At 41.1% G+C, this 26,928-nt stretch overlaps 1 protein-coding gene across 6 annotated transcripts in view; it reads left to right on the top strand.

Annotated features, from left to right (window-relative positions):
• Positions 1-26,928, top strand: part of elavl4 (ELAV like neuron-specific RNA binding protein 4) — an 86,258-nt gene that overhangs the window by 30,308 nt on the left and 29,022 nt on the right. For 5 of the 6 annotated variants that reach the window (XM_059341741.1, XM_059341739.1, XM_059341742.1 and 2 more), the window contains 4 exons: positions 1,435-1,521; positions 5,649-5,895; positions 20,116-20,219; positions 24,801-24,954. In XM_059341741.1, coding sequence (XP_059197724.1) covers positions 1,435-1,521; positions 5,649-5,895; positions 20,116-20,219; positions 24,801-24,954 — 592 coding nt within the window. The remainder of the gene's footprint in view (positions 1-1,434; positions 1,522-5,648; positions 5,896-20,115; positions 20,220-24,800; positions 24,955-26,928) is intronic. The other variant, XM_059341745.1, reaches the window with a different exon arrangement.

The raw sequence follows: 26,928 nt of genomic DNA, 5'->3' as shown, positions 1-26,928 counted from the left end.
CGTACTATACTGGATTTGAGTTAAGCTTAAAGTATTTCGACAGTATGCAACTTTAGTTATAGTGGAATGTTGCTAATTATGTTAAAAGGAGCCTTCGAAACTCAAAACTTTTAATACATTTACACGCATCACCTCCAAGGACAACAATCAGTCCACACATTAATATATCAGCCCTTGGTTACTTACTGGGTTTTTCCCTCCAGTGGGCGCAGTTTTCAGATTATGAAGTATTGCGCTCTGTCTCTATGAGGTTGACCTATCACAGCTAAAAGCTTGAAAATGTTCGTATATATTATTTTTTTAATTTAAACAAAAAACTTACACTTCTCAACAATTTGTCCCAGTTAGATTTCCAAAGTAGAACATGTTTTTATATTTTGCACAACCCTTTGGACCTCACCAGACTGAAACAAAGGTGGCTCAGCTTTATATTATGATTTGATCGTCCCAAAAATACCCCAATATTCACCATAACCTGTCAGCTAGTAGACGTAATATCCCATGTCCTCTTTTCTACCCTGACCTCTCTGCCCCTCCGTATCTTCTTTTTCCCTTTCAAGCTGACAGTTCACTCTCATTTAGACCTCCATTATGCATTCCTGTTCAAGTTTACAAGACACATTGACAACAGAACATGTACAGACTCTTTCTCCTCCCCCACCTCTGTCTCTCTCTTTCTTTGAAGTATTGGAAGTGCCTTCCCCATTACTCAGCCCTCGCCTTTTCTCTCCCCCTCCCATCTGATCCCTCACTCCTTCTCTTCATCTCTCTGAAGGAGTAAATGAAGGCAGAGGTCATCCCTCCTCTCTTCCTCCTCTCCTGCTAAATTGGCTGCTTGTAGCATCCGTAGATAGCTGCAGGCATTTAAGCCCCCTGCTCTGGAGAGAGAGTGAACAGACTTCCTGCTCATTTGTGGCATTTCTGTCTCTTCAACCACAGGCTTGTTTACCCACAGAGAGCAAGAGGGAAACCCTCATTATAAACTCTGCCAAGGTCATTGCAGTCACCATACCAATCTGCCAGCTTCAACACACACATGCAGTTTTATTCAATCCATTATGAACATCCTCAAATTATCAAAACAAACTAAAACACCTGAGGGAATGATATCTTTACCCCTAATTTGATTATATGAAAAAATTGAATCGTGCATTTTTTTTTCATCACAATTTATTTCTCCCAAAAGACAACAACTCATGTCAATCAGTCTAACCAAACACAAGAAATCTGAGCCATCCGCCTTTGTTTTAGTCCGACTGGTGGAAGGACCACAAAGGTGTAGCTGTATTTTTCTAGTGAGCCGCCATTTTCCCCTTCACCCCAACCCTTCCTCCTCCACTCCCCAAATCCCACTACAACCCTAACCTTGTAAAGTAAGTGTATGATGCTGACGGTGGGCTGTGCGTCCCTCCCTCCCTGTGCTCCGCTCCATAGGGGTCGACAGAGACACAGTGGCGTCAGGCAGAGCTCCCACAGCTCCAGGGCTGGGCAGAGAAGGGATTGCTGACACAGCCAAAGATGGTAAGGAGACTACTGCTGCCAAATGGATGGCCCAGCCATTTTACACACCCATGAAGTAATATGATCTGATATTGTACTGTGTTTACATAAATGCGCACTGGTTGGTGATGCTGCTGACTGAGACACTTGGAAGTGGAGCAGAGATTGATGGACGGAGGGCCGCGGGTTGCAAGGGTAGAGGAAGTTGAGCAGAGATGAGTGAAAAGCAATATTCAGCTGCTGACGTGTTCATGCATTGTATATATATGAGTAAGCCAATAAAAATGCTTATTTTTCAATTTATATGTACATATTGATGTTTTAGTAATTATGCTACACCCGTTACAAATCAATTATGCGGTTTAACTTTCATTAACACATGGAAAGCTGCACCTGTGGGCGTTTCTGATGGACCTCTACTTCCTTGCAGACATTTAGAGATTTATTCCAGTTGCTCACGACTATAATTCTTCCTTTTTTGCTCCTTTTTTCTTTTTTGAGTGCTCTAGCACGTATTAAACCCCGCACATTAATACATGTCGCTTGCAATTAACAATTGTTTTCATTTTGAATTAATCTGTCAGTATTTTTCTTAATAATCAATTAGTTGTCTGACATTTTATAGACCAAAGACTGGTGAAAAATGTCCAAGATGACGTCCTCAAATGGCTAATTTTTCTACAACTTAAAAATATTCAATTTACATTAAGGAGTGGAGAAACCAGAAAATATTCTGGAATTAGAGAATTTTAAATTAATTTAATTGTTGACATGTAACTAATTAGTCTTTGCAGCTCTGCTCCCATGCACTTGAAAGAATGTCCATCAGACATCTTTCAATTTAGAACGCCAAGAATTTATCTTAAACAAATTTGTGTCATGTGTTTCCAACAACTGCACACTGACTACATAAAATATATGTCTTGTAGCTTTAATACTAGTGCTGGCTTTGCCTCCTACATGTGCAGAATCACAACTTGTGAGTATAAGAAGCTACGTTTTGAGGCTGAGATCTTGAGAGGGCTGTGTGTTGTACCAAGTCAGCAGGACATGCAGTGAGTTCTGTCCACAGCACTAGGCTTCTCAGTGGGAGAGCAGGAGCAGCCGGAGTGTTCACAACCAACATGAAGTGGACTGCTGAGCTGCACAAATGCTGGTGGGCAGGGACAAGGAGAGGAATATAATTGGCCACTGGGACTCGGCAGGTCCCTGTTAATTAGAGGCAGCCATTTTGGTGGAAAAACTCCTCAGAAAACGTCCCATGGAGTTGAAAGTCTCTCTGACAGAATGGAACTCAGCAGGGAATGTAAACAGATTTAATAAGGCCCTCTCCAATCAACTCTGTTATGGCTAGATACTATTCTCTCCTTCGTCTCAGCTCTCCTCCCCCCTCTGTCTTTCTCGGTCTGTCTCTGTATCTCTGTTGTGGTAGAGTGGTGAGTGAGGAGGAAAGGATACTGTCAAAAGAACAATTTGCATGCAGCTCTCATCTTGAGAGCTTTTAGACATCTCCCTGTCTGTTTGTTTTCTGCTGTGGGCTTGGGCCATTGTTCTCTCTGTGTATGTAAGTGCATGTGTGTGTTTGACTATGGGCTCTTCCACTCGCTGCATATGCCAGAGTGCGAATGCAAGTGAGTGTGTGTATGTATGTGTGTGTAAAATAAGAGGATGGAAGCAGATTAAAGAGTGACATTTTGTTGCTGCTGCTACTGCTCCTAAACACTTAGATGGGAGAAAAGAGGAACACTAGATAATAAGAAATACAGCCTTTTTTAAAGGTCTTCCTAAAGCCAGAGAAAAGATGGATGCTTCCAGACGCTGTATGTCATCCCCTGACATTGTCGTTATCGGTATTTAGAGGTAGAGATATTCCCGGTTTTAATTGGATGAAGGCCGCAGGCTTTCTGAGCTGTTCTGGTCTTCTCATTAAAATGAAATGCTCGTTTTTGATAGTGGTGACACCATTATATTATAATAAATTACAGAGTTTTAGTATTGCTTTATTGGTGGTATTTGTTTGGTAACCAAAGCGTAATTTGTATTCCTGCTGTTCATTTATCATCATCCCTGCTCACCGCTACATGCAGGTAGATAGATAGATAAAAGCAAAGTGATTAAAGCCGAGAAGTGCACGCATTGTAAATGTCTGAAATGGTTTTGAAAACTATTTCTGGACAAACTGGGAAATTTTTAAATTCTGCTTTGAGCTATATTAGTAGAACACAGGTCCAGGCTTTTGATAATCCAGAAATAGAGCGAAATACGACTCATGTGCCGTTTCTCCTTTGCTAAAACCAGCCCTGCTTCGAAGTGCAGCCTGTCTGCGTGTACTTAAGAATGGTTAAAAATAGACCGAGAGCTGAATGGTTGAACAGTGGAAAGGGAGAGATCTGAGTGATGACTTTAAAAAATTGATTGAATCAGATTAAAGAATATTTGCATCTTAATTTGGGTTTCTGCATGTTTAGTCATGACAGTCCATGTGCAGCATTATGATGGGAACTTGTGCCCAAATGTACAGACCTTTTTTTCAAGGAATTTGCATATATATGAATGATACAGGGACCCTGAATTATATTATCAGTGCAGGGGGACACTGCAGGACATTCAAAAGATAATTAACCAAGATAAAAGACATTCTGTCAATAGTCAGTTTACAGTCTCCAGGTCTGGTCAAGTATCAAGACAGAATGATGCTCACTACAGCTTTGTAACAGCACATATCTCTTTTTTTTTGTATGTTTTTCTTCCCATTTAGTGATTAGATGTAGTCATCTCCACTCTTTCCATTTGTGAAACACTGACACTCCCCACACACACACACACACACACACACACACACACACACAAACATACACACACATATGCAACAAAAGCCATTATTTTGATCAAACAAATGTTTTTTATGCAAATCTATGAATAATTTCACTTCACACATTGCTTTTGTTGAGGCATAATGTTCACTCAGAATAAGCATTTCTATTAAATATGTATCAGAGTGCTCTGGTAGAAAAGCGAAGTGCAACCTACGTCCCTCCTCCTCCGACTTTTGACTCTCACTCCTTCTCACCTCTTTTTTTTTTAACGTTTTCTCACACTTATACAAAGCTCTCAGTTCCTTTTTGAACACTTTGATCCTGAGATGCCCTGCAAAGCCAAATAGGAAAACACAAACTTCTCTCTGTCACAGCAGCAGCATCAGCAGTCAAACAGCTCGCTGAAGGGCTGCCCCCGTTGTTGCCCCCTCCCACAAACCTCAGCAGCTATCAGAGAGACGCCTCTTACTGTCTTCATGAATATTTAGCTGTTTATCCTCTCTGTGTCTAGCAGTGTTTGTTGTATTTGTCAATGTTTAGAGATGTGGCGTGTTCATAGTGTTCAGTATATATTTAGTTTGTTATTCCATATATTAGAATGTAGCAATGTTTTTTGGATTAAATATTGATGATGCATCGTGATACAGACATTGTGACGTGAGAGGCAATTTGTTTCTCATCATTTTGATCATTTAGTGACAGCATGACTGCTCACGAATATAACCTGAATGCTGTTGTTCCTAATGACTACTTTTCAACAATTTCAACATGATGTTTTAATATTTATTAAAGTTATTAATTAAATACCTTTAAATTGTTATAGAGCAGTTCTGCCAACCTATTTGCCTACAATGACTCAAATTTGGCAAAATCTGGCATTTTCATCATGTTATTTAAACAATGTGAAAATGCATTTCCCAAACTGAGAGAAACACTGTAAAGTTTAGTCTACTCTACTGCTAGTACATATGAATTCCTGTCAAAATGGCAAGAAGTAATTTTACAGCAAATCCAAAACAGTGATATACTGTACGTACGTGCAAGGCTCATTTAAAACCTTTCATGTCAGAAAGTGGGCCTTTAAAAGCCCTTTTCACCCTGACTGATTTGACTTAATGCATCAAAAATCATGCTTTTGAGAATATTAATTTTGAAAATAACCACTTTGTCAGTCTTATATGCCTTGCTACATATTCAGTGTTCCAAATTTGCTAAATACAGCACAGAAGCTTTTGCTAATGAATGCTATCTCTCTCCTTCTATCTCCCTGCACTTTCGCTCCACGGTTCCTCTCCCTCTCTCCTCCTCCTCCTCTTCTTTTCCCTGCTCCAGATCATCAGTAACATGGAGGCTCCAGTGACAAATGGCCCCAGCGGAGGAGGCACCACAGCCAACGGGCCGACCACCAACAGCCGCGGCTGCCCCTCGCCCATGCAGACTGGCCCATCAAACGACGACAGCAAGACCAACCTCATTGTCAACTACCTGCCCCAGAACATGACCCAGGAGGAGTTCCGCAGCCTGTTCGGTAGCATCGGCGAGATTGAGTCCTGCAAGCTGGTTCGCGACAAGATCACAGGTAAAGACTGGAGACTGCTCATGTTGAACTTGGATATTGCTGCTGCTTGCGTTTCCCGGAATATCAACTTTTCATGAACTAAGAAAATAATCTGCTTAGCTTTCAGATCATTTGAGGTGTATCCAATAGGTTTTGAAAAGATACCAGACACTCGGAGTTTGTAGGATTTCTCAGCTCATACAGGAGCAGGTATTCCACCGAAGCAAAAACATGAAAATCACACTGAAATGAAGTGAAAAGGCTTTCAATGACAATATGATGCACTCACAGGTAGAAGTAGGGAGGATATAATGCATACTTTGTGATGATTTGGTAGTCCCCAAAGGCAATATCTCCAAAAGAAAGGAAAGGGATGAGCACAAGGTGAGCTGCTATCCTAAGCTCCCAGAGAGCTGGAAGGGATTTAGATGCTTGCTTCCTATTTTGACAATTTTAACTGGCCTGATCCTGGCACTTTAAAGGGACAGTTCATCCAAAATCAAAAATACATATTTCTTCTGTAACCTGTACTGCTATTTCTTGATTGTTTTAGTGTGAGATGCAGAGTGTTGGAGACATCAGCAGTAGATGTCTGCCTTCTCTTGAATATAATAGAACTATATGGCACTCGGGTTGTGGTGCATACAAAAAATACATTTCACAAACTCATTAGCAATGTCTCTTTCCAGAAATCATGACCTGATTACTCAAGATAAACCTTGTTGTGAGCAGTTTCATGGGAAAAAATGGTCCCTGGATTCTGTGGATAATAGAGTACCAGGTCATCTACAGCCGATATCTTCCAACACCACAATAATCTAGATAGCATCACAGATTAGTAATGTGTCCCTTTTAAAGACTGGACTTGCTATTCATTACAGCATCCTGCTTTTAAAGTATAGTACAAAAAAACTTTTGGGAAAGAAATTGTTGGTACTCTATTTGTTGATTTATTTGGTCTTTGTTCACCCGGCACAGTATGTTTTGTCATATATAGTTAAATAACGATTGGTAGGAATTATAAAAAAAATTGTTAAGAAAGACAGACGTGATGAAGCTGACAGTTAACATGACTGTTCACATCCTGCTAAGAGATCAAAGAAAGGTGTAGCTACAATAGTACGGTGTGTGTGAAGAATTAAATACAAAAATAACAGTTGACACGTGTGTTTACACAAACCTCCAGTTCAACACTATTCCAAGCAACACAAGTGTTTGAAAGGAAGCATTGCTTGTGTTGTCTTCTACGAGGAGAAATGCATTTCTGCCCTCTGTGTGTGTTCAAGCGCTGTGAGTCAGCAATGCAGCAAAGTGCCACATGTTCTCCAGAGGTGTTTAAATTAAGCAGCACTTCGCGGTGCTAATCATGGCTGTAATCTGGGCGTAGTGGCTGTGTGGGTGGCCATGCAGCAGATGGATCGGGGGGGTTGGGGTGGTGCGGCTCTGTGATAATGCTCCATAATGGCTTTCATTTTAGATCCTACTTACTGACACTCTTCTCCTGATAATCTCATTAAAGAGCACCAGGCTGGCAGGCAGTGTAGATCACCAAGCCATTCTCAGATAGCAGGCAAGGAGAGGAGAGTAAACACACACATACACAGATATATATACGCGAACAAAACCACTAAATTAGATTTCCTGTAATAGATTAAGTACAGCCAAAAGGCCAATAGCGATGACAATTTTGACTGTAAACCAGAAATGGCCACAAGCCCAGCCATTCCTGCCTCCTTCTGTTCTGTCGTTCTTTGAAGCATATTCTGTAGCACTACAATTCCTCTCTAGGACCATCTTCCTCTTCCTCTGTAATGGGCCACAAAATGGAGCCTGAGAGTCAGATACACCAGGATAATGGAGGACGATGTGTACAAAAATAACACCGGGATACCACATGCTATCATCATCACCATCAACATGTTCTCTCTCCTCCAGATTTACCCCTTAAGTGTGATTTGCCAAGCTGCAGCGAAGAACCAAGTTGATATTTGGAGGGAGTTTAAAAACGAACAGAATTGCTGTAAACCTGCTTGGCCCTAAATGGGGAAATGTGAGGCAGGTAGAAATGTTTGTTCGCTCACTTCTAAACCATTTAGGGTACTTCTCTGCTCTGCACTACAAGGTCTCTCTGATGACTTAGCATCAACGCAAAAAGTTATAAATAAATCCTGCCCTCCCTCCATCTCCCCCTGTGGTGTAAGCCTGTTTTGCTCTCCCATGGGTGCAATTTCCTCGTGCAAACTTTTAGGCTAACAAAGCACAGATCCCCTCTTCTAGCAGGGAATGCCAAGAGGCTTTATACTCTCTAACAGTCATCCAAATCATTAACAGACTAAGCCAGGTTTGCAAGCAGGAGGGGTGGTGGGTAAAGAGAACACCATTTTTTGAGGCTAATACATACACCTGTGCCTTGTTCTGTCTGTGACACACTGGTGTCAGAAAGATAAACTTTTTCAGTTGAGGCCAAATATTTAAATATACCTAGACTAGTCTCAATTTTTGAAACATCATTTAATATATCACATAACATAGATTTCTTGTGTCAAGTCAATATGATTAAATTTTTTTGGCTTCATTGACTACATTCTGTGCTCAGACATTTAAAGGTATCTTTTTTTTTTTTAAAGTGGTTTTGTATAATGTACATTACCTACTACTCCAAAGTTTGGAGGTATTTTTTATGCTGACTATGGACATATACCTCACACAACATCAGTTCAAATAATCCAAAATGCTGCTTTCAAAACACCAAGTTGACTAGTTGTGTTTCCATGAATGAATTTCTCATTTTTTTCTTTATAAGTTCCATTGTATTGAATAGTTAACTCACATGACTGATCAGCTGTTACTGAGTTGACATGAAAGAACAACTTGCCCAATTAAATCCAATACCTGAAGACTTATCTCCATTTTCTCTCATGGGTGGCCAAAGTTGTCCGATTAGCAATCTCTTTTTTGACGTTTTTTCTCACTCACACAATCTCTACTTCTTCTACTGTTTACTGACGTATTAGCCTACAGCAGCATATTAGACTGCCATCTTCTGATGAAAGGATGTTTATGCAGCTTTATATATTCACTCTAAACCAGTTGATAGAAACGTCTCTAATCAAAATCTGCCTCAAAATTAAATTCAACTTTAATGGAAACATGGCTACTGTCACTTTAAACTGCATGTGTGATTCCAGAAATTGATGGGATTACTTTTGGAAGCTTTTGACAGGCCAATTAATATTATTAGATGCTAACTGGCAACGTACATGTGTTTTTAATGGGGAGTGCAACTGTATTTCAGGGCCAACTCTAAGAGTCAGTGCCGTTTTGCAGTTATTACAATGGGAATGTTCCAGCAACAGGACCTCAGAAACAGAATTATGGCCCTCTTCAAGTCTGTAAATATGTGGATTTGTGAAAAAATCAGTATGGATGTCAATACCTGGGTGTATTTAAATATATGGCTTCAACTCTACTTCAGTAATGAGACATTTTTATCTGAGTCAAGATTAAGGAAGGAAAATATATTTTTCACTATGTTGGATTTTCAGCATGAAACTTGAGAATGTCTTGAGGATAGTTAGAGTGCTCTGTAGCTACACATTATTCATATTGATGGGAATATTAAGGTCTTCTTATTATATTATGCAGTGTGAAGAGAGTGAGGAGTATAGAACAAAGTTTGAGAATTTAAATAAATTCACTGAGTCAAATAAAAAATAAAAAAATGTACTTGGATAATAGTCTCAATATTTTATCAGTACAAGACTGAAGTATTCCACCAACAAATTCACAGATTCAAGCGTCTTTTGGTTCATATAAAACATTCTGCGTTGTAAAGTACTTTTTATGTTCGCTGTACTTTTTCAAATGCAGTCTATCATTCATCAGTATTTGTTTTCTTACATCTCACGATATCAGTGTTTGCGGCTTTACTGACCTGTGAGTGTTTGTGGATAAGGTGTGAGCGTATGAGCCTGTCGGAGGTGGGAGAGACAGACAGGTCCTCAGCTTTCCTGTGGACTTGCTCTTGTCAGCTCCAATGACGCCAGTGTGGCGTGAGGCTCGGATGGGTACGGGCAGACGTAGACACTCCAGCTCCGTCTGTCACCCCGGCTGACTTCAGCTGGTATAGAAGCCACCTCTGGGTGTATTTCTTGCTCCCCACTCGCCTGCCTGCTTGCCTACCTTTCAGCCTGCCTTCTTGCACAACTACCTCTGCCTGGTCTGCTCTCATAACACGGCAGGGACATGTAGGTTAATCTTTTATTTAAGGCTAGCTTACACGCACCTAGCTGCAGCCCACACATACTTGCACATAAGCCCCAGGCCTCCACCTGTGAATATCCTGTTTGCCTGTGTATTCTTAAAGAGAAGATATCTTAAACACTTCATTGTATGGATTAAGTGTGTATACTGTAGTAGCTTTAAGATTCCGACCATAATTCCAGACAGAGAGAATGCTACACTTAGGAATGCTTGATGTCAAGGGCATGATGGCTTTGAGATGCTGTGCTCTATAGATGGTTCTACTTATAGCACTCTCTGTTCAACCTTTCTTTCTTTAAAAGGAATCAAAATGTCTATTTAAGCTGTAAATTGTCAGTCTGAAATCCCATCTTGAGCAGCAGTGGAAGCGAAAAACATGCATATCCTTATTCTGAGCTCGGGAAAAATCAATGTGGACCTTGCAATATACTGAATCAGCACCATGGAACGTCTATATATGCCACACACACACACACACACACAGATGGAATTGACTGATCCTTGTCAGTAAGTCATTTTTTGGGATAATTTTTCTCCATCAGCTGCATTTCTGCTGGAGAAATGAATGCATTTGTTTTCATAATGACATGGAGGAGAAGGAAATGGCTTTTCATGCTGGAACAAGAATTGATTGCATTGGGGAATAGAGTTGGGGGGGGGGGGGGGGTATTTTCATGAGAAACCCTTTTTGGATTCTCATGTTTTGTCAATAGTTACAGTAGCCAAATGCTCAGCAGCCTTACTTTGCAGAGAAAGGATATTTTCGGGCTGGGCGATAATTCAATATGATCATTTGTCAATCGACAATCATCTTAATTGATAATAACAAGCACACATTTGTCAAAATATCAGTTAACAAACGGTTAACCTTCCAGTAACAAGCTTCTCTAACATTTAAACTCCATTACCCAGAATACAACACAGAATAAAGCTCTGGACAGGGTCCTCTCTGCATTATAATAGTAAAGATAATGTGTAAAGGTACACTAGTTGCCCAAATGTTGATTAAAATCAATTGTGAGGGGTTATTTTATTCAGCTTCATTGTTCTTATGGGAATACCAATTGTAGTTAAATCAGTCTACTGAGTTCATCTAAATAATCTACATTTGTGTGCATGTATGTTCCTTTTGCACTAAAGTTCAAATTAAAAAATAATTTGCTCTTTTCAAGTATTTAATTCAAACATTTACAGAATGAAAAGCTATATTGTGATAGAGATTGGTATCAAGAATAAAATTACCAATAGTATATTGGGATAAAAGATTTTGGCCATATCGCCCAGCCCTAGGATACTTAAATTGCCTCAGGCGGCCTGTGTCAGCTTTTTCCTCAGGTAGTCAGTCAGATCATTTGCTTTCAGCAGCTAACTCGACTCACCTTTTTATAATTGAAACATCATTGTTTCCTGATGAAATCATTCTCATCTCTACATCAAACCCTGTAAAGACATCATCCCAAAGCGTGCTGACTGAAGCCTTTGGTGCACACTACTACAGTCACCTTCCATGTGTTGGTTTTATACATGGAATCTGGGGAGCTGATGCAAATCATAGTGACAATGTAGCAAGCCAAGCAGATGTTGGCTATGAAAAATAGATGGACTGTGATGTCAGCTGTGGAGTATTTCAAGCCAGAGCACCTCTGACAGACAGCAGCTTCAGTACCATGTGAACGCCTGCTGCGAACCCAATTCTTACATAAGGACAGGTACACCTTATTCGTATACTGTAGGTGCAAAAAACATCTTAGGTTTGCTGGATTTGGCTTGCCTTGCACGCACAACTCTGTGGTTCAGGCAACACACTTCCATTAGTTTCATTGTCGTTCCATTTCTGTTATGGAACATCAAGTGCACCCACAAGTATTCCAAACATAAAATATGCATCTAACCCTGATCTGCAAGGACAGACGGGTGGAGCTTAGCTCCTGCACAAGGTCTGTCAGTCTAACGGGGAGCAGATCAAATATTCACCATATAAACCTCAGTTTACCCACATCTCTTTGTTGCTACTGAAATATACATTGACAACACGCTCAGGAGCAAAGCGGATTCTCTTTGTACTTCACATTGAAAGGCGAGCTGTTTTCACATTATTACTAGAGTGATGGGAACAAAACTTGCTATTATTCCTGCGTTTGTCTTATGATGAGACCAATTTGTGCCTTCCACAACACCAAAACAGCACAAATGCAATGTTGTTCTGTGTGGTGACAAACTATTACTCTTTACGTCCTCGCTGAAATCATGCAGAGGGAGATCTGGTGCAGTGTTTATATCTCGCATACAGGCTACATTTATCTGAACCTGAAATGGGCTGAAGGCTGGAGATAGCGTGAACAAAGCTGACAGGGAAAGAGATGAAAAAAGGATTTGACATCTCCAAAGCCAGGTATTAAGAGAGCTGCCAGGCTCAGAAGTGCAGACACAAGCAGGCAGACACACATTAAAGTTTCAGAGTCCCAGGTCCCTAGAATGTCCTGTCTCTCTCCTCTTAGCACAACCCCCCACCCCCCCAATCGCCTCCTCCCCCCTCTGCTTAGGACCCAGAATTGGACGCCCTGAGAGCTTGCTTGGCTCCTCCTGTGACCCTCACTTCAGACTGCCTCTGTCCCCTCTCATTCCACTCTGAGTGCCCTTTACATGGGTACACAGAGGTTGCAACTGTCCCCTGTGTCAGCCTCAGATCCAGAGGCTGAATGTGCCTCAGGGCTGGTTCCTCGCCCTCTGACCCACCACTCTGAGTGTACTGTACCGTACCTGGGCAGGACACAGTCCCATTGTCCCCGGCATGTGTGCTGGCGGGCTGGGGGTGGATGGCTGAGGGCTTATGGGCCCGCTTACTCTGTGCTCTCATAGGGAGTCCAAGCAGGTGCAGCAGAGTAGGCTCCACAATCCTGACGTAACAGGGTTATCCAAGACTTAAAGGGTCTTCTCTGTCTGTCAGCCTGCCTTCTATTTCTCAGCTGCACAGCCAGCCAAGCAGCCCACACACTGCAGGCTGCAGTCCACTGGCCCCAAGGCTCAGGGAGCCACCACGAGGGGGTGGTTTACGTGTGTGTGCCTGTGTGCTTGTCCCTGAGCTTCTACGTGGGCAAGTGTGTGTCTATGTGTGTGTGTTGGTGGAAGCAGGGCCTTGGGAACTGAGAGTGGGAGCCTCCTGACTGCAACAGTGGCTGCTACCTTGGCAACCCAGGAGGGAAAGATGTGTTGAATGAGTGAGTGGGAGAGGGATCTACAGTAGATGCATGTGTGCGGGGGACGTGGCTCTGTTTATGAATTTAGTTATTTAAACGGGCTCAATACATGCCACATGATATGCTCTAACTGTACTGCTAGTATTTAAGGCACTGTAGTCTTTTGCTCTCCTCATGTTAATATTTTTTGCAAACTCACTCAACTCCCTCTCCCCATTTCCCTCCCCTCTGTAAGGTAAGTGAAGTGAATTCTGACATGAAGCTGGTGACAGGGCACCTTTTCAAATGTTGGGGAGCGCTGGCCCATCAAAAATAGCACTACCTCAGGTTGCTGCAGCAGCAAGAGGGAAAACATCAGAGGATGGGAGCAGTGAGGGTGACACATTTACTTTGACAAATTGAAATGTTTTTTTGTCCCCTCCGCCTCATCTTAAAATGTCGCTAAATTCAAGACTGACTGAACAGATTTGCCTCTTTGTGGGGAGAAGGGGCTGGTCCTCTCAAGGTGTGTTAGCATCACCGGCTCATAGCTCTGATGATCCCTGAAAGCTTCAACTCCCCCTCACTCCTTTTGATGCTTCTGTTCTTCTGTCTTCTGAATGACAGACGGACTCTACTGCCGACAGGGTGTGGGACTGTGGGGACGACTAGAAATGTTTTATAGATGGCCTTTAAAGGTCCCTTTACACAGATAATATATTTTATCTGATTTTTTTTATTTTTGCTAGATTGCTTCAAATGAATAAGGAGCTTTTTCTATTTGTTGTACAGCACATACTACACAATGTTTGAAAAATATATAAACCACTCAGAATGACAAGAGAAATAGGATTTAAACATATTGGCAGTCTAACTTCAGAATGCCTTTGCTTATGGCTGCAAAAGTAATCAAAATCACAACATGGACTAGTGCAATATCCAAATCCCAGGAGGCGCAATATAAATACCATTCTGTATTAAGTATTATAGTGCTGCAATAGCCCTATAAATAATATTCTACAGACTGTAGAGAAGTCTCTGTTGTTTAGAGATCCTCGCAAAATCACACCATAATAATTTGAATACAGTTTTCAATGAAAATGAGAATAATGATGCAAAATTTATATTGTAAATCATATCATTATTGCAATGTCAGTCAAAAATAATCACAATTAAATATTTTTTGTATCTCTGCTGCAAGTAAAAACAATATATGTTTTGTCACACAGTGTCAGCAATTTAAATTAACTTTTGGATTAATAGCTACACACTCAAAAGTAGAAAGAGAAAAGTATCAAGAACAATAGATTGCAGGAAAGTACAGGGTAAAATAAAAGGTGCATGCAGCAATGCGTTTTATTTGGTAGCACCACTCTAGATCAAAGAGTCTATAGTGCGTTGTGTGAGCCTTGTCTGATGATAGCAGGAGATGAAGATGCTTTCATGTCTGCAGTACAGTGCTCTTAGTCACATAATACAACAAAAAGGCACAAAATAATGACAGGCAATATGCAACCGGGGTTTCTTACTATGTGCACCTTACAGCATATGATTGTGCCTCACAGTGTCGCACATGAATATGTTAAACTTGATTATATGTCTGTAATATAGAGTAGCCATGCATATGTCTGTTTTGCATCTGTTTGTGCTTATTTATGCACTTATATGTCATTTTGCATAGGTATGATGTGTGAATTTTCACTTGCATTGTCTGGTGAGTGTTTGTGTGTGTGTCATAAGAGGGAAAGGAAAGACGAAATTACACAGTGGGACCAGCAGGCAGGACACCCGCTTGAAGTGCACTCATTTTCTCATCTCACACATTGAGCAACCTGCTGCTCCTTAGGAAACAAATAATGGCTTAGTCATAACACCTCGCCAACTCACCAAAGAGCTACTCACTAGAAATAGCACTGATTTTACCACTGAAAATCATGCCCACCTACCTATACAATTGATGTCAGATTGTACAAAAGCGCTGCCAAAAGAGTGGAGGTAGGTCCAAAGAAGCCCCCACCTCCTCACCCCCCATGTGGTTAGTCTGTTGAAATCGGACGTGGCACTATATAATAAAGCACTGCATGGTTGATATATAATGACAGCGTCAGAAGTGCATACACATACCTCACACAAACCCTAGTTTCTTACTTTACATAAATCCCATTTGGGGACAGTTTTTATTACAAGACCTCTGCCAATATTAAATTTACATAATTTTTATTAAGAAGCCCCCTTTCATTGCTGCCGAGCATTTTCTTAAGTCGTTACAACTGCTTTAGAATCTGCACAACTGGCACTGTAAGCAGCTGACGAATCAAAGGCAAATGAATATCTAACCTCATTAAAAGGCCATTACGAAGAGCAATGCATCATTTGGGTTCTTGGTTTTAATTGACAATTAAAATATATAAGTTAATGTATCCATTAAGCTAATTGATCAGCACAAGGCTGATTTTTCTGTTAGCTACAACCCCATTAGACCCTATTCATCATGCATTTTAATAGCTTCTCTACATTGCCTCAGATGCACTACTATCTCAAGTTATTTTTCTGCAATAATAAAATACCAGTCGAGATATTGATAGACTTTTCTCAGAAGAACTGTGTTTTTAAGGGAACAATTCCGGTGACAAATATAAGAGACCCATGCGTTATCAGACAATGTCACCAGCATTGAACAGCATTTTTATCACCTAATGTCTATCACCTAATGACATTTTTGATTGTATTATTGCCTACAGCACCTACAGTTAGCTTATCCCAGTAAGATTAGGTTTTTTTACTGGGAGACAAATTATCTGCAGGAATCTCCTCCTTTCCAAAACAAACAGACCAGTTGAATAAAACCAGTTTCATTTGAAAAATTAGTGCTATCAGTGATAACTTAAGATCCAGACATCTGATGACTAAAATCTGATTAAACATAGTTAAAAACAAACAAGATCTGAAAAGTTTAAAAAGTTGTTTAATGACATTTTCTGGCAGACAACCACAACACTGAAACATGCAAAAATGGGATATGATGACGCCACCGACAGGCAACCAAATACTGATTAAAATTACAGATTTTTCAAGATTTGAATATTTTTGAAACATTTGGGAGTATACAACTCAAAAGTTATATATTACCTTTAAATTTGTGACTAGAAACACTTTAAGCAATACCAGTATAGTGTTGCTCTGTCTTTACATTCTGGTAAAATACCATCTAATAATGTGATGCAGCCTCAGCCTTGCATTCCAATAAATGCAGACACCATGCCAGGCTAAATTATGCTGAGCCATTTTAAACTGCATCTGAACTGTGCTTAACCGCGGTGCGTTGAGCCGGAACAGAGCGGGGCACTGTGATGGTGTGATCCAAATGCAGGCAGCCTGCAGTGCTGATCCTGCTGGGGAGTATTGAGGTGGACAGGGCAGGTGTTGTGACAGGCTGAAGCCAACCACACTGTCTGGTACCTCTGCATGCATAGGCATAGGTTACAAACACCAGCCTCGTCTATATGATTGGTCATGCACGATGAAGGTTGGAAATGGACTTCATCTTTTCAGTGTTGGCATTCACTAAACAGTTTCGGAACGACAATTCCCCCATGCACACACAAACAATGATGCATTCACTGGTTAGCTGCCAGCCACTCCACTCCTCACTGTCCTGCTGTGAGGACATACTTTACTGCTTGTGTTTGTTTGTGTGTGCCTATGTGATTGAGTGATTACATGTTTACTTGCATGTGTGTGCACATGTGTGTACATCTGTGTGATGCGTTGGCGGGCACATTCCCCGGCAGCCAGGCAGTCTGCCGGTGGCTCCCTGCTGTTAGCTGCTCTATAGCAGGCTGGAAATGGTGGGTGGAATCCCCTCCCGGAGCTTTCCTGATGCTGCAGGCAGATGTCTCCCTCCATTTCCCCTCATCTCCTCGCTCACCTGGGGACTGTTGCCAGCCAGCGAGCCTCGCTCCCCACCCTCTTTCCTCCAGCCTGGAGGCCCTCAGCCTTGCCAAAGAGGGAGTGAAGAAGAGAGTGGGGGCGGGCAGATATGCCAATACCAGCCTAAGCTCCCCATGCATGCAACGTACACACTCAATGAGTGCACACATAAACACATCATTTACATACAGCAGCTGCTGAATACCACATTCACCAGGCTTGAAATCAAAGTAAATACGTTGCTACATTGGTTGCGAGACTGTACCCATTGCTGACTCACATGTACAACTTGTATACACACCCACACAGACATACATATAGACGCTCAACCTCCCTCGCACAATCACACGGCGGCAGCCTCCATGGCTGCCAGTTTGGCCCCATTTGGCTGCCTGGACTACTCCATGAGTGCTAAGTGTCTCGGTACCATTAAGCACCAGCCAGCCCATCTCGACTGCCCTGCATGAGTGCTCTTCGCCAGCACACTTCATTGTGAGCTAACCCTCTGGTAGCGGCGCTTGTCGAACCTCACATTTCTTGTTGAAGATGAGGGAGAGGGGTGAGGAAGGTGATGGGAAAGTGGGAGGCGAGGGTGGGAGAGATGGCGAACGCCGGAGAGGAGCGTTACAAGCGGCAGGCTCTCAGCTGTTGCACCCATCTGGAATTTAAACTGTATGTGTAAAATTAATTCATGCACCTATGAATAGTTACAGCTGAAACTTTTTACGGTTTAACATATTTGTTAGGGATGGGAAATGAGAGAATATTTGTACAGCATTCATTTACACTAAGCTTTCTTAGTCAAAGAAAAAAATTGGAGGTGCTGCTTGGTTGGGAAGTAGGAAGTTTTAGATGCATGGCATTCCTGGACTTTAGGCTAATGTATCAGAAAAATATTATGGCTTATTGCTAATGTTTAATTTTAGGTTAAAAAATAATAACTTTTTCTGCATGCTGTGCACCACTGAGTAATTTAGAATACCATTTATGGTCCATCTCAATTTACTGGCAAGCTAAAGCTACATGCATTTTTCACTTATTCAATTAATTAACTCTGCCACATATGCTTGCTTTGTCTCCATTATTCGTGGTCTCTTTTGTGTATACACTATTTAATAAAGACGAGAAGCCACGAAGAATGATTTCGTGAGTTATATTTAAACTGCCAAACTTAACACCTGATGTCAGCTGAGAGTCAGAGAGGAGGAGGAGAGGGAGGAGAGGAGGGTTAGTTAAAAATAGCAGTAGTCTCTCCAGGATGGCAGGTTTTTAATTAACAATAGAGAGCGTCTGATAATCCACAGTTAATCCAGAGGAGAAGAGGGAGGAGAGGAGAGAAGAAGAGAAAATCATCAGCTGTTTGATGTAAGGACTACAAGTCCCTCCTGGCCCTTCCACTGCTCGCTGCTGAGCTGTTCTGCGCTGTGATATCCATAGCCCAAATGTATTTATTTTGTGAAACAGCCATGCTCCATATTTTGTGATTCACTTTGTCTCTGACTAACCGCTGTCTGTTCCCATTAGCGTGAATATGTGCATGCTGCTCCTCTTAAACTGACTGGGATTCTCTTTGTGCTTGTGTGTGGCGTTAGTGCATCGGGGCTGTTTGTGGAAAACTAGCCGACTGAAGGCCCTGATGGCTGGAGGCGTCCGCTTAAAGTCCTACGCCTGTTGAAAGGCTTGATCTGTCGGGGAAACACTGGGAGATGTCAGGCCTGCTTCACACTCAAAGGGAGTGCGCTATCTAAGACACTTTGAGCTTAGAGGGAAATGGGGGTGGTATTTTTTTCTCTCTCTTTCTACAGCTGCAAAGACAGTAATAAATATGTTGTTTGTACGCACTGTGATAGTTATTTGCTGGGTTTCACTCTCATTCAGGGAGAGTTTGAGTCTAATTTAAGACATTTCTAACATTCAGTTGTTGACGCCATTTAAAATAGATGCATTAGTAGAGTAAATTCCCTCAAGGCCAGAGATCACCAGTATAACAAGCAACTAATAATGAGCAGTGCAAGGATCAGAGCGTAGTCACATTACCTATTCAATAAGATCATTATTATGACATAAAATATCAGGAAAAGAGCTTTCTTTTTATTCAACCTATCTCTCTTGAATGATTATTTGCTGATCTTATTCACTATATGCAGTAATCTCTTGAAGAACACAGTACATTGAGCTTGAAGAGTGGCTGTCTGACTCATCACATGTTGTAGAGTGTAACTCTGCAGGGCTGTGGCAACACAGCAGGCTTAACATGACACATGGTTGACAGAAGTCACACCAACACCCTAAATGCTCCGGGCAGGAGTCACTGTGATCTTGTCAGCAGTGATGAAGAGATGTTGTAAAGGATTTTCAAGGAAAAAAATATCATATCCAAGAATGTGACAATGGATGGTGGTCAAGGGCTGGGTATCATCATACAGTATAGAAGAAAAAGTAGAATTATTACTCAGTATGAAATAGTAACACTTTACGAATTGAAAAATACAAAGTGTTTAACGCTCTCTTCTTAGAGTGTTTCTCCTCAAATCTTTGAAGGAAAACTTGATGGCAAAATGACCATTTCTATATCCATTGTTCCCCCAGCATTAGCTCACATGCCATTGAACATTTTTTGCTAAAATCGTACCATAAAAGACACTTCTGCATAAACCATCTTGAAGGATATGAGAAAAAAGTTTTCAAGGTAATGTGGGCTGAGTAATTGATATATAAATGTTCATTTTGCAGGTGAGGTATTCCTTTTAGGAGAATGAGTACAAATGTTTTCTCGTTTTCAGTGAGCAAATTGAAGAAACCAAATCATTGAATGGATAAAATATTTTAAAAGCTTTTCTTTCCCTCTTCTTCTCTTTCTTTGTCATTTCAGGGCAGAGTTTGGGCTACGGCTTTGTCAACTACATCGATCCAAAAGACGCAGAGAAAGCCATCAACACGTTAAATGGACTCAGACTTCAGACCAAAACGATCAAGGTAACCCAAACCGTGTCCAGCTGAATTGCTATGTTATAATTGATTGAAAAAATCATGTTATTTTATGAAGTAGTGGAGGTTATGCTAAACTTAAATCATTAAGCTGCTTTCTTCTTTCTCAGAGCTCTTTTAGTTGTGATGCTGTTAGTAAATGAGCTGGAGGGCAAGATGGTTCTAACATGCATGAGACTCAGAAATTAAAAAAAAGACCATCTAAATCAAAGAGACACATTAAAAAGCCTGTGACTATAGCTAATATGCTAATTACTTTCTAAATGTCAAATTGTAAAGGTGAAATTATATTTATATATATATATACATATATCCGAGTAAAAGGGACAAATACTGCATCAATCATTGCATGTTTTCCAAAAAAAATTGAGGGCTCTGTTATTGTATTTTAATAGCATGACTAATGTAAAATCAATGCCGACACTGTGCTGTCCTTCCTCAAAACATGTTTTGAAGACTTAAAATTAAACCTTTCAAGCAGTCCCTTTTGGATTTGTTTAACATCAACATATCAGTCTTCCTGCTGATGTTGTTTTCTCCTCTCTCGTATCCTCCACCACCGTCCCCTCTGTGCCTGCCGATATGTTGTTGCTATTAAGCTGGGCAGTAATCTGTTGCTCTGTGATAATCTCTGAATTCTCGCTTTCTGTCATCTAATCTAATCTAATCTAATCTAATAGGATGGGATTATCCTGTAGTTGTGAATAGGGAATCCCTGTGAGAGTTGCTCTATTGCCCGGACAATGTACACAGCCTGCCCCCGCCATTTCAAATTTCAACTACAGAAAAAAAGAGAGAAAGGGAGTAATATGTGATTTTTGTGCGAAATTTGTTTCCGGCATGTGTTGCATGTATGATATTTCGGTTCGTTTGAGGTGGGATCTGTGGTGGTTGGAAGTGTGGATCAGTGTGTGTCTGTTGTGCACATGTGTGATTAAGTAATTGCAGCCGGCGGTTTAAGCAAAAGAGGGTTCTCATTAACTAATTTTCCATCATATATGGATCATAGTTTTCTACGTTATTCAACTGAATATACAGTAGATTGCAGGGGATTCTGTGTTTGTTACGTTTTTTAGTGTCCCAACTTTTTTGGGAATAGGGGTATCCAGACCAAAATCAATTTTTGTACCAGACTAGTCAATTTAAATATGGTTGGTAATTTTAACATGGGGGTCTATGGGGATTGACTCACTTTTGCAGCCAGCCTCAAGTGGCCATTTGAGGAACTGCAGGTTTTGGCCCTTCTGTGTTGGCTTTCATTTTCAGCCCCAGAGGTTGTTGTTCATTGAGGACACATCCTTGACAACAATGTTTACACTCAAAACATGTAGAAACACAAGCTGGTTTGCTAGGTAGTACCAAGGTTTTAAGAATCCTGAATGAAACCGGTTTAAGAATCAGAGCTTATTTGCAGAAAATGGTCATCAGACAAGTGACCCGCAAGACGTGTGTGCTTGTGTAAGTGAGAGTGCATTACAGCAGCACTTCTGTCAGCCAGCATGGAGACTTAAGTGAAAGTAGGCTTTTACAATGTAAACACCGGAAAAGGTTGAAGGTCATTTATACAGCGTGGAATTCATGAGGTCGTTATTGAGCGTATCAGTCTGAGTTCACAGGTTTTTATACTCACACTCTGACACAAGAGGTTGCCTCAAGTTGTTCCTGAGATAAAGGCCGTCTTCGTAATGACAGAAGACAACTCTGCGTCTGTGTCTGGCGCTATCTCTGTTTCACACTTCATTTCCTCCCTCCCACTACCCTCTTTCCCTGCTTTCTCTCTCCACAACAGACTGAAATACCCTAAAGGTAACAAGGTAAATTAAAAGGCAGCACGGTAATTCTAAAATTAAGTTTGGCGCTCTTTCATGTCACACCCTTCCCACTCTCTGCCACTACACTTGTGAGGAAACGCTTGGCCCAGAGATTCACATGCTCTCGGGCGATGTGTGTCTCTGTAGTGTCTTTGAGTTGGTTTCGCTGCTGCGGTTTTCCTCCACCATGACACCTCAGATTTTGTCAGCAATGGCTGCGATGCTTCTTCCTACTGAGGTGTGAGGGGAAGCAGCATGCCAAAGGTGAGAAGAGCTCACAGTGACATGCATGCACATAATCTCACACACTTTTTCAAACTTTCCTGCACACACACACACACACACACACTCACACTTCTGTTTCACACACACACACACACACACACTACACACCACACTTGTGCACAATACCGCTCACAGCTTGAGGAGGTGTTGATGGATTAGACATCTGGAGTTGGCTGACAAGGAGAGAAAATGAGGGAGAGCTGCACAGAGAAGAAAAGAGGAGCAAAAAGCGGCAGACTCTGGAAGAGAGAGAAAGGTTTATTGAGGCAGCGTGCAGGAAGGAAGCAGAAGGAAAAGATCCCGGCAGCGAAGGAGAGAGATGCAGAGAGGAAAGAGGAAGACAGAAGAGCTGAGTGGAGAGGCCAAAGACAGTAGATGTGTGAAAGAAAAGTGAGAAATGGGGAAAGCCAGCTGTTCCCAATCCCATTCTCTCACGGTTAGATTGCAGCAGGATTTCCATGCTGTTGCTCAAGGATATGACTGCATATCCACCATATTTGCCTGACTTTAACCTTATTTGATGGCTTATGTCTCCACATGTCAGAGGTAATGAAACTACTGCAAGGGAAAGCTGATCCAGTCAGCAGCAGTAGTAATGGGATTTACGCAACTTTCGCTTGAGCAAAATCGGGTCTACACATAAGGATGTTGGGGACAACGTTTGACAAGTGAAACCTCACTGGTAGAGAGCTGCTGCTGCTGTGAGCAACAGCTCAGTGTTACCAGTTATCCAGTCCTCACTCCTCACCATTCGCACCATTAAAGATGACATTCATACAACAGTACTCAAGGTAGAAGAATGTGAATGACTGGAAAAGAGCATCAAGAGGCGTGTGTGTGTGTGTGTGTGTGTGTGTGTGTGTGTGCGTGTGTGTGCATGATTATGGAAGTGTGCATGGAGATAAGTGTTTCTGTGCGCGTGTGGAAATGAGGAGGAGGAACAGCGTGTGACAATGAGTGAAATTGTGTGGGTGAGTGATAACATGAGGAAATCTTTTTACTTCCTTCTGTGCGAATGCCATCCAGGAGAGTGCTGCGAGGGCAAGACTGTAATGGATTTTATGTAAACGTGTGCTTTCGATGTACACTGTATGTAAGAAAAGTCAGAAGGGAAATAGGAGCTTGAGTTGTTCCGATGCAATTCCAATAACAGAAATGCCCTGGAAAATGGCAGATGGGGTCTATGCACCAATCCAAAATCAAATATTTTATCAGCTCATTTATGCTACACAGGAACAACATAATGTACGTCACTCCCTACCCAACCCGTACATGCAGCCTGATCAGTACCGCACATGTGCAACTCTCAACAGAGATGAGAAAGAAAAGAGATGATTTACTAGTTAGCTTTTCACTGCAACTATCATCCGCAATATCAACAGCAGTATTTTACACTCAATCCCATCACTTAACTAAATAATGAAAGAATAGCATTCGTTATATGTATTTGTTCGTGTTTTACAAAACCTTTTTTTTTTTTTTTACAAAATCTCATACAACTGTTAAAAAAGTATAGTGATAGAATCAGTATGAGGAAGGAAAAAAATGATGTCACAACATTTCTCTTTAAGAAATGCAGGACAGATGCTCTGCAGCAAAGAGTAGGTTAAAGGTTTCATTATAGAGTATACCTGCTTAATAAAACTAAACTGTAAAATCCACTCTGCAGGATTCAAAAGACTGAATGGCACTTGGTGAATATCTTAAAAGGCTTTTGTTTACCTACTTTTCGGCTCACTGCTGATGTGTTAATTAGAAAAAAAAGCTTCTGCAAAGGCTCCTGCAAACACAACATATTAACTCTTACCTTTTATTTCATTCACATTAAAGTCAGTAGTTGGATTAATAGGGTGAATGAAGAGACTTTTTGGTCTGAGTCCTAATACTATTAATCCTGTTCCCCTGGCTACCTGAGCTGTCCTTTCAAAGTAAAACACCTGTGGTGTCTTCTCAAGGGAACAAAGTTTCCTCTGCCTCCCCGAGCAAACGATTCAAGTGTTATCTCTCCAGTGTTCTAAGCAGCTAAATCTTTTCCTGACAACGATAATCCCCACGGCAAGGTGTGCAAAGAAAACAGTCACATTTTCCTCCCTGTGGATCCAATGACCCGCACCCCTTCCCATCCAAAACACACACACACACACATTTGATGCTATTAGCTGAGAAATGGGCTGCAAATTAAAACTCTCCTGTGACTGCCAAAAATGTAAGTACAGAGCAAGAAAGGAGAGGCAGAGATTGATGGAGAAAGAGGGAGGTGCAGACAGATTGTGTCGGACTGGTTTGCGATCCAAAAAGTAGCATACTGTCCACACAGCCAGCCTCAGGATTTCTCACACACAGAAAATCCTTGTACCTCTCACACTTTAATCTTGTTTGGATGAACCCCCTCCCAGGATGTTAATGAGTAATAAAGTACTGCAGTCCTAATTTATTTATATAAGCCCTAAGACTCTGTTTCTTTTTCCCACAGGTGTCATATGCACGACCCAGCTCAGCCTCCATCCGTGACGCCAACCTGTATGTGAGCGGCCTGCCCAAGACTATGACTCAGAAGGAGCTGGAGCAGCTCTTCTCCCAGTACGGCCGCATCATCACCTCCCGCATCCTCGTCGACCAGGTCACAGGTATCCATGGGGCAGCGCCTCCTCTTTCTTAACACTTTCACACAGACAAACGTGATCAAGCACACACACACACACACATACTCTAAGCTTACATCAATACACTGTGTGTCCCAGAAATCCTCTAGCTATTCATGAGCTCACTGAGGCTGATTATTTCACACAAATGGTAAACAATAATAGTTTGTTTATCTTTTAACACCCACCAGTTTTTTTTTTCAAATGATCACCTATTTGGAATACTCAAAAGGTAAACCTCTTAATTCATCACTATTGTTTGAATTTGTAACGGTGAACTGCAGAAGAATATGTAAAACCGCTTGCTGCAGATTTAAAAGTATTTTGAGAATCTTTAAATACTCCAGTGGTGGAAGTATTCAGATCCCTAACGAAACTACAAGTACTAATACCACACTGCAGAATCATTCCAATACATGTAAAAGTCCTGCATTCAAAACTTACTTCAGTAAAAGTACAAAAGTATCAGCATCAAAATGTACTTAAAGCATCAAAAGTAAAAGTACTCATTATGCAGAATATCCCCACTCAGATTGTTTTATATATTCCAAATATATAATTGTATTATTTATTTTTGATGCCTTTATGTAAGCAGCATTTTACTTTTGTCCAGGTAAGGCTCATTTTAACTACTTAATATACATTTATAAACACGCGCAGTCATTTTAAATTGATCTTATTTTTTCATGTTAAAAAACGCTGGCAGCTAAATGTAGTGGAGTAAAAAGTAAAATAATTACCTCTAATATATAGTGAAGTAGGAATTCCAAGTTACATATGTGGAAACACTCAAATGAAGTATAAGTACCTCAAAATTGTACTTAAGTACAGAACTTGAGTAAATGTACTTAAGTACATAACATTCCACCACTGAAATACTCTTATGCACATCTAACTCACTATTATATCTTGTGTGCTGCACAATACAGAAGATTATTTCTCCGTTGCTCAAGTAGCAACATATTTTCTTCAGCCAAACAAAGACGGCTGCTGGGAGTGACATATTTCTCTGCACTTGTCTGTGCTGAAACTGTAAAATAGCAAACTCAAGTGTAACAGTCAAGTAAGTCTCCAGTTTATAGTAGCACCATGTGTCAGTCATATCCACACTGAATGTGTTAATTATGTGAGTTAGTGAAACATACTGTCCTTCTTTCACCTTTGCATAAAAATAGTGAAAGTAAATAAGCAAAAAATATGATACTGAAAACATTTGCTGTGTGTGTTAAGACATGATGAAGACATGATGATGATGAAGACAGTGATAGTGAAGAAAGGTTGAAGTACTTTGAACAAAGGGTTTCCAACATCTGAGTATACAGAAAGAATCACTGTCAACCTAAATAAAATTGATATGAACCAGTATCTGAAAACATATATGTACTAATATCGTATATAATATATTATAACCATATCACCCAGCCCTGTTATCGACCAAGCATTGTCTAGTGAGAGACGGACCTCAATAGGCAGTTTTTCTGACCACGGTCCAGGCTAAGGGTGCCATCATAAAAACAGTGATTATACAAGAGGCACAAGCTGCGTAGTAAACATACATGCTCAATTACACATTCCACTACATCCAAAACACAGGAATGAATCACATCAGTCCATTGTACTGCAGAAGAACCCCTCCAGCGTCTGTCTTAGATCCATTTCAGGGGTTGTGTGTGTGCCTACAGGCTGCAACCTGCTCCAGTGTTATGTGCAATGTGTACTGATGAAGCAGAAAGGGAGCAGCATGCTGTAAGCCACACTCATTTGCCTAAGCAGAATAAATCACTGCTGGCGGTGAAGTGCACGCCTGTCTGTACACACTGAGCAAAGGAGGAGTGAGGGTGAGTGGAGAGGGGAAAGCAGAGGGAAGGAAAACAAAGGAGAGGAGAAAAGGAGACAGTGGGGAGTGCAGACAAGGGTGGGAGGAGGAGGAGAAAATGGAAAGAGAAGCAAGTAACAGAG

This window comes from Centropristis striata, chromosome 9 (genome assembly GCF_030273125.1).
Source record: "Centropristis striata isolate RG_2023a ecotype Rhode Island chromosome 9, C.striata_1.0, whole genome shotgun sequence".
NCBI classification, from domain to species: domain Eukaryota; kingdom Metazoa; phylum Chordata; class Actinopteri; order Perciformes; family Serranidae; genus Centropristis; species Centropristis striata.
The sequence above is the reverse complement of the archived record's forward strand: the minus strand, read 5'-3'. Positions and strand labels throughout refer to the sequence as shown.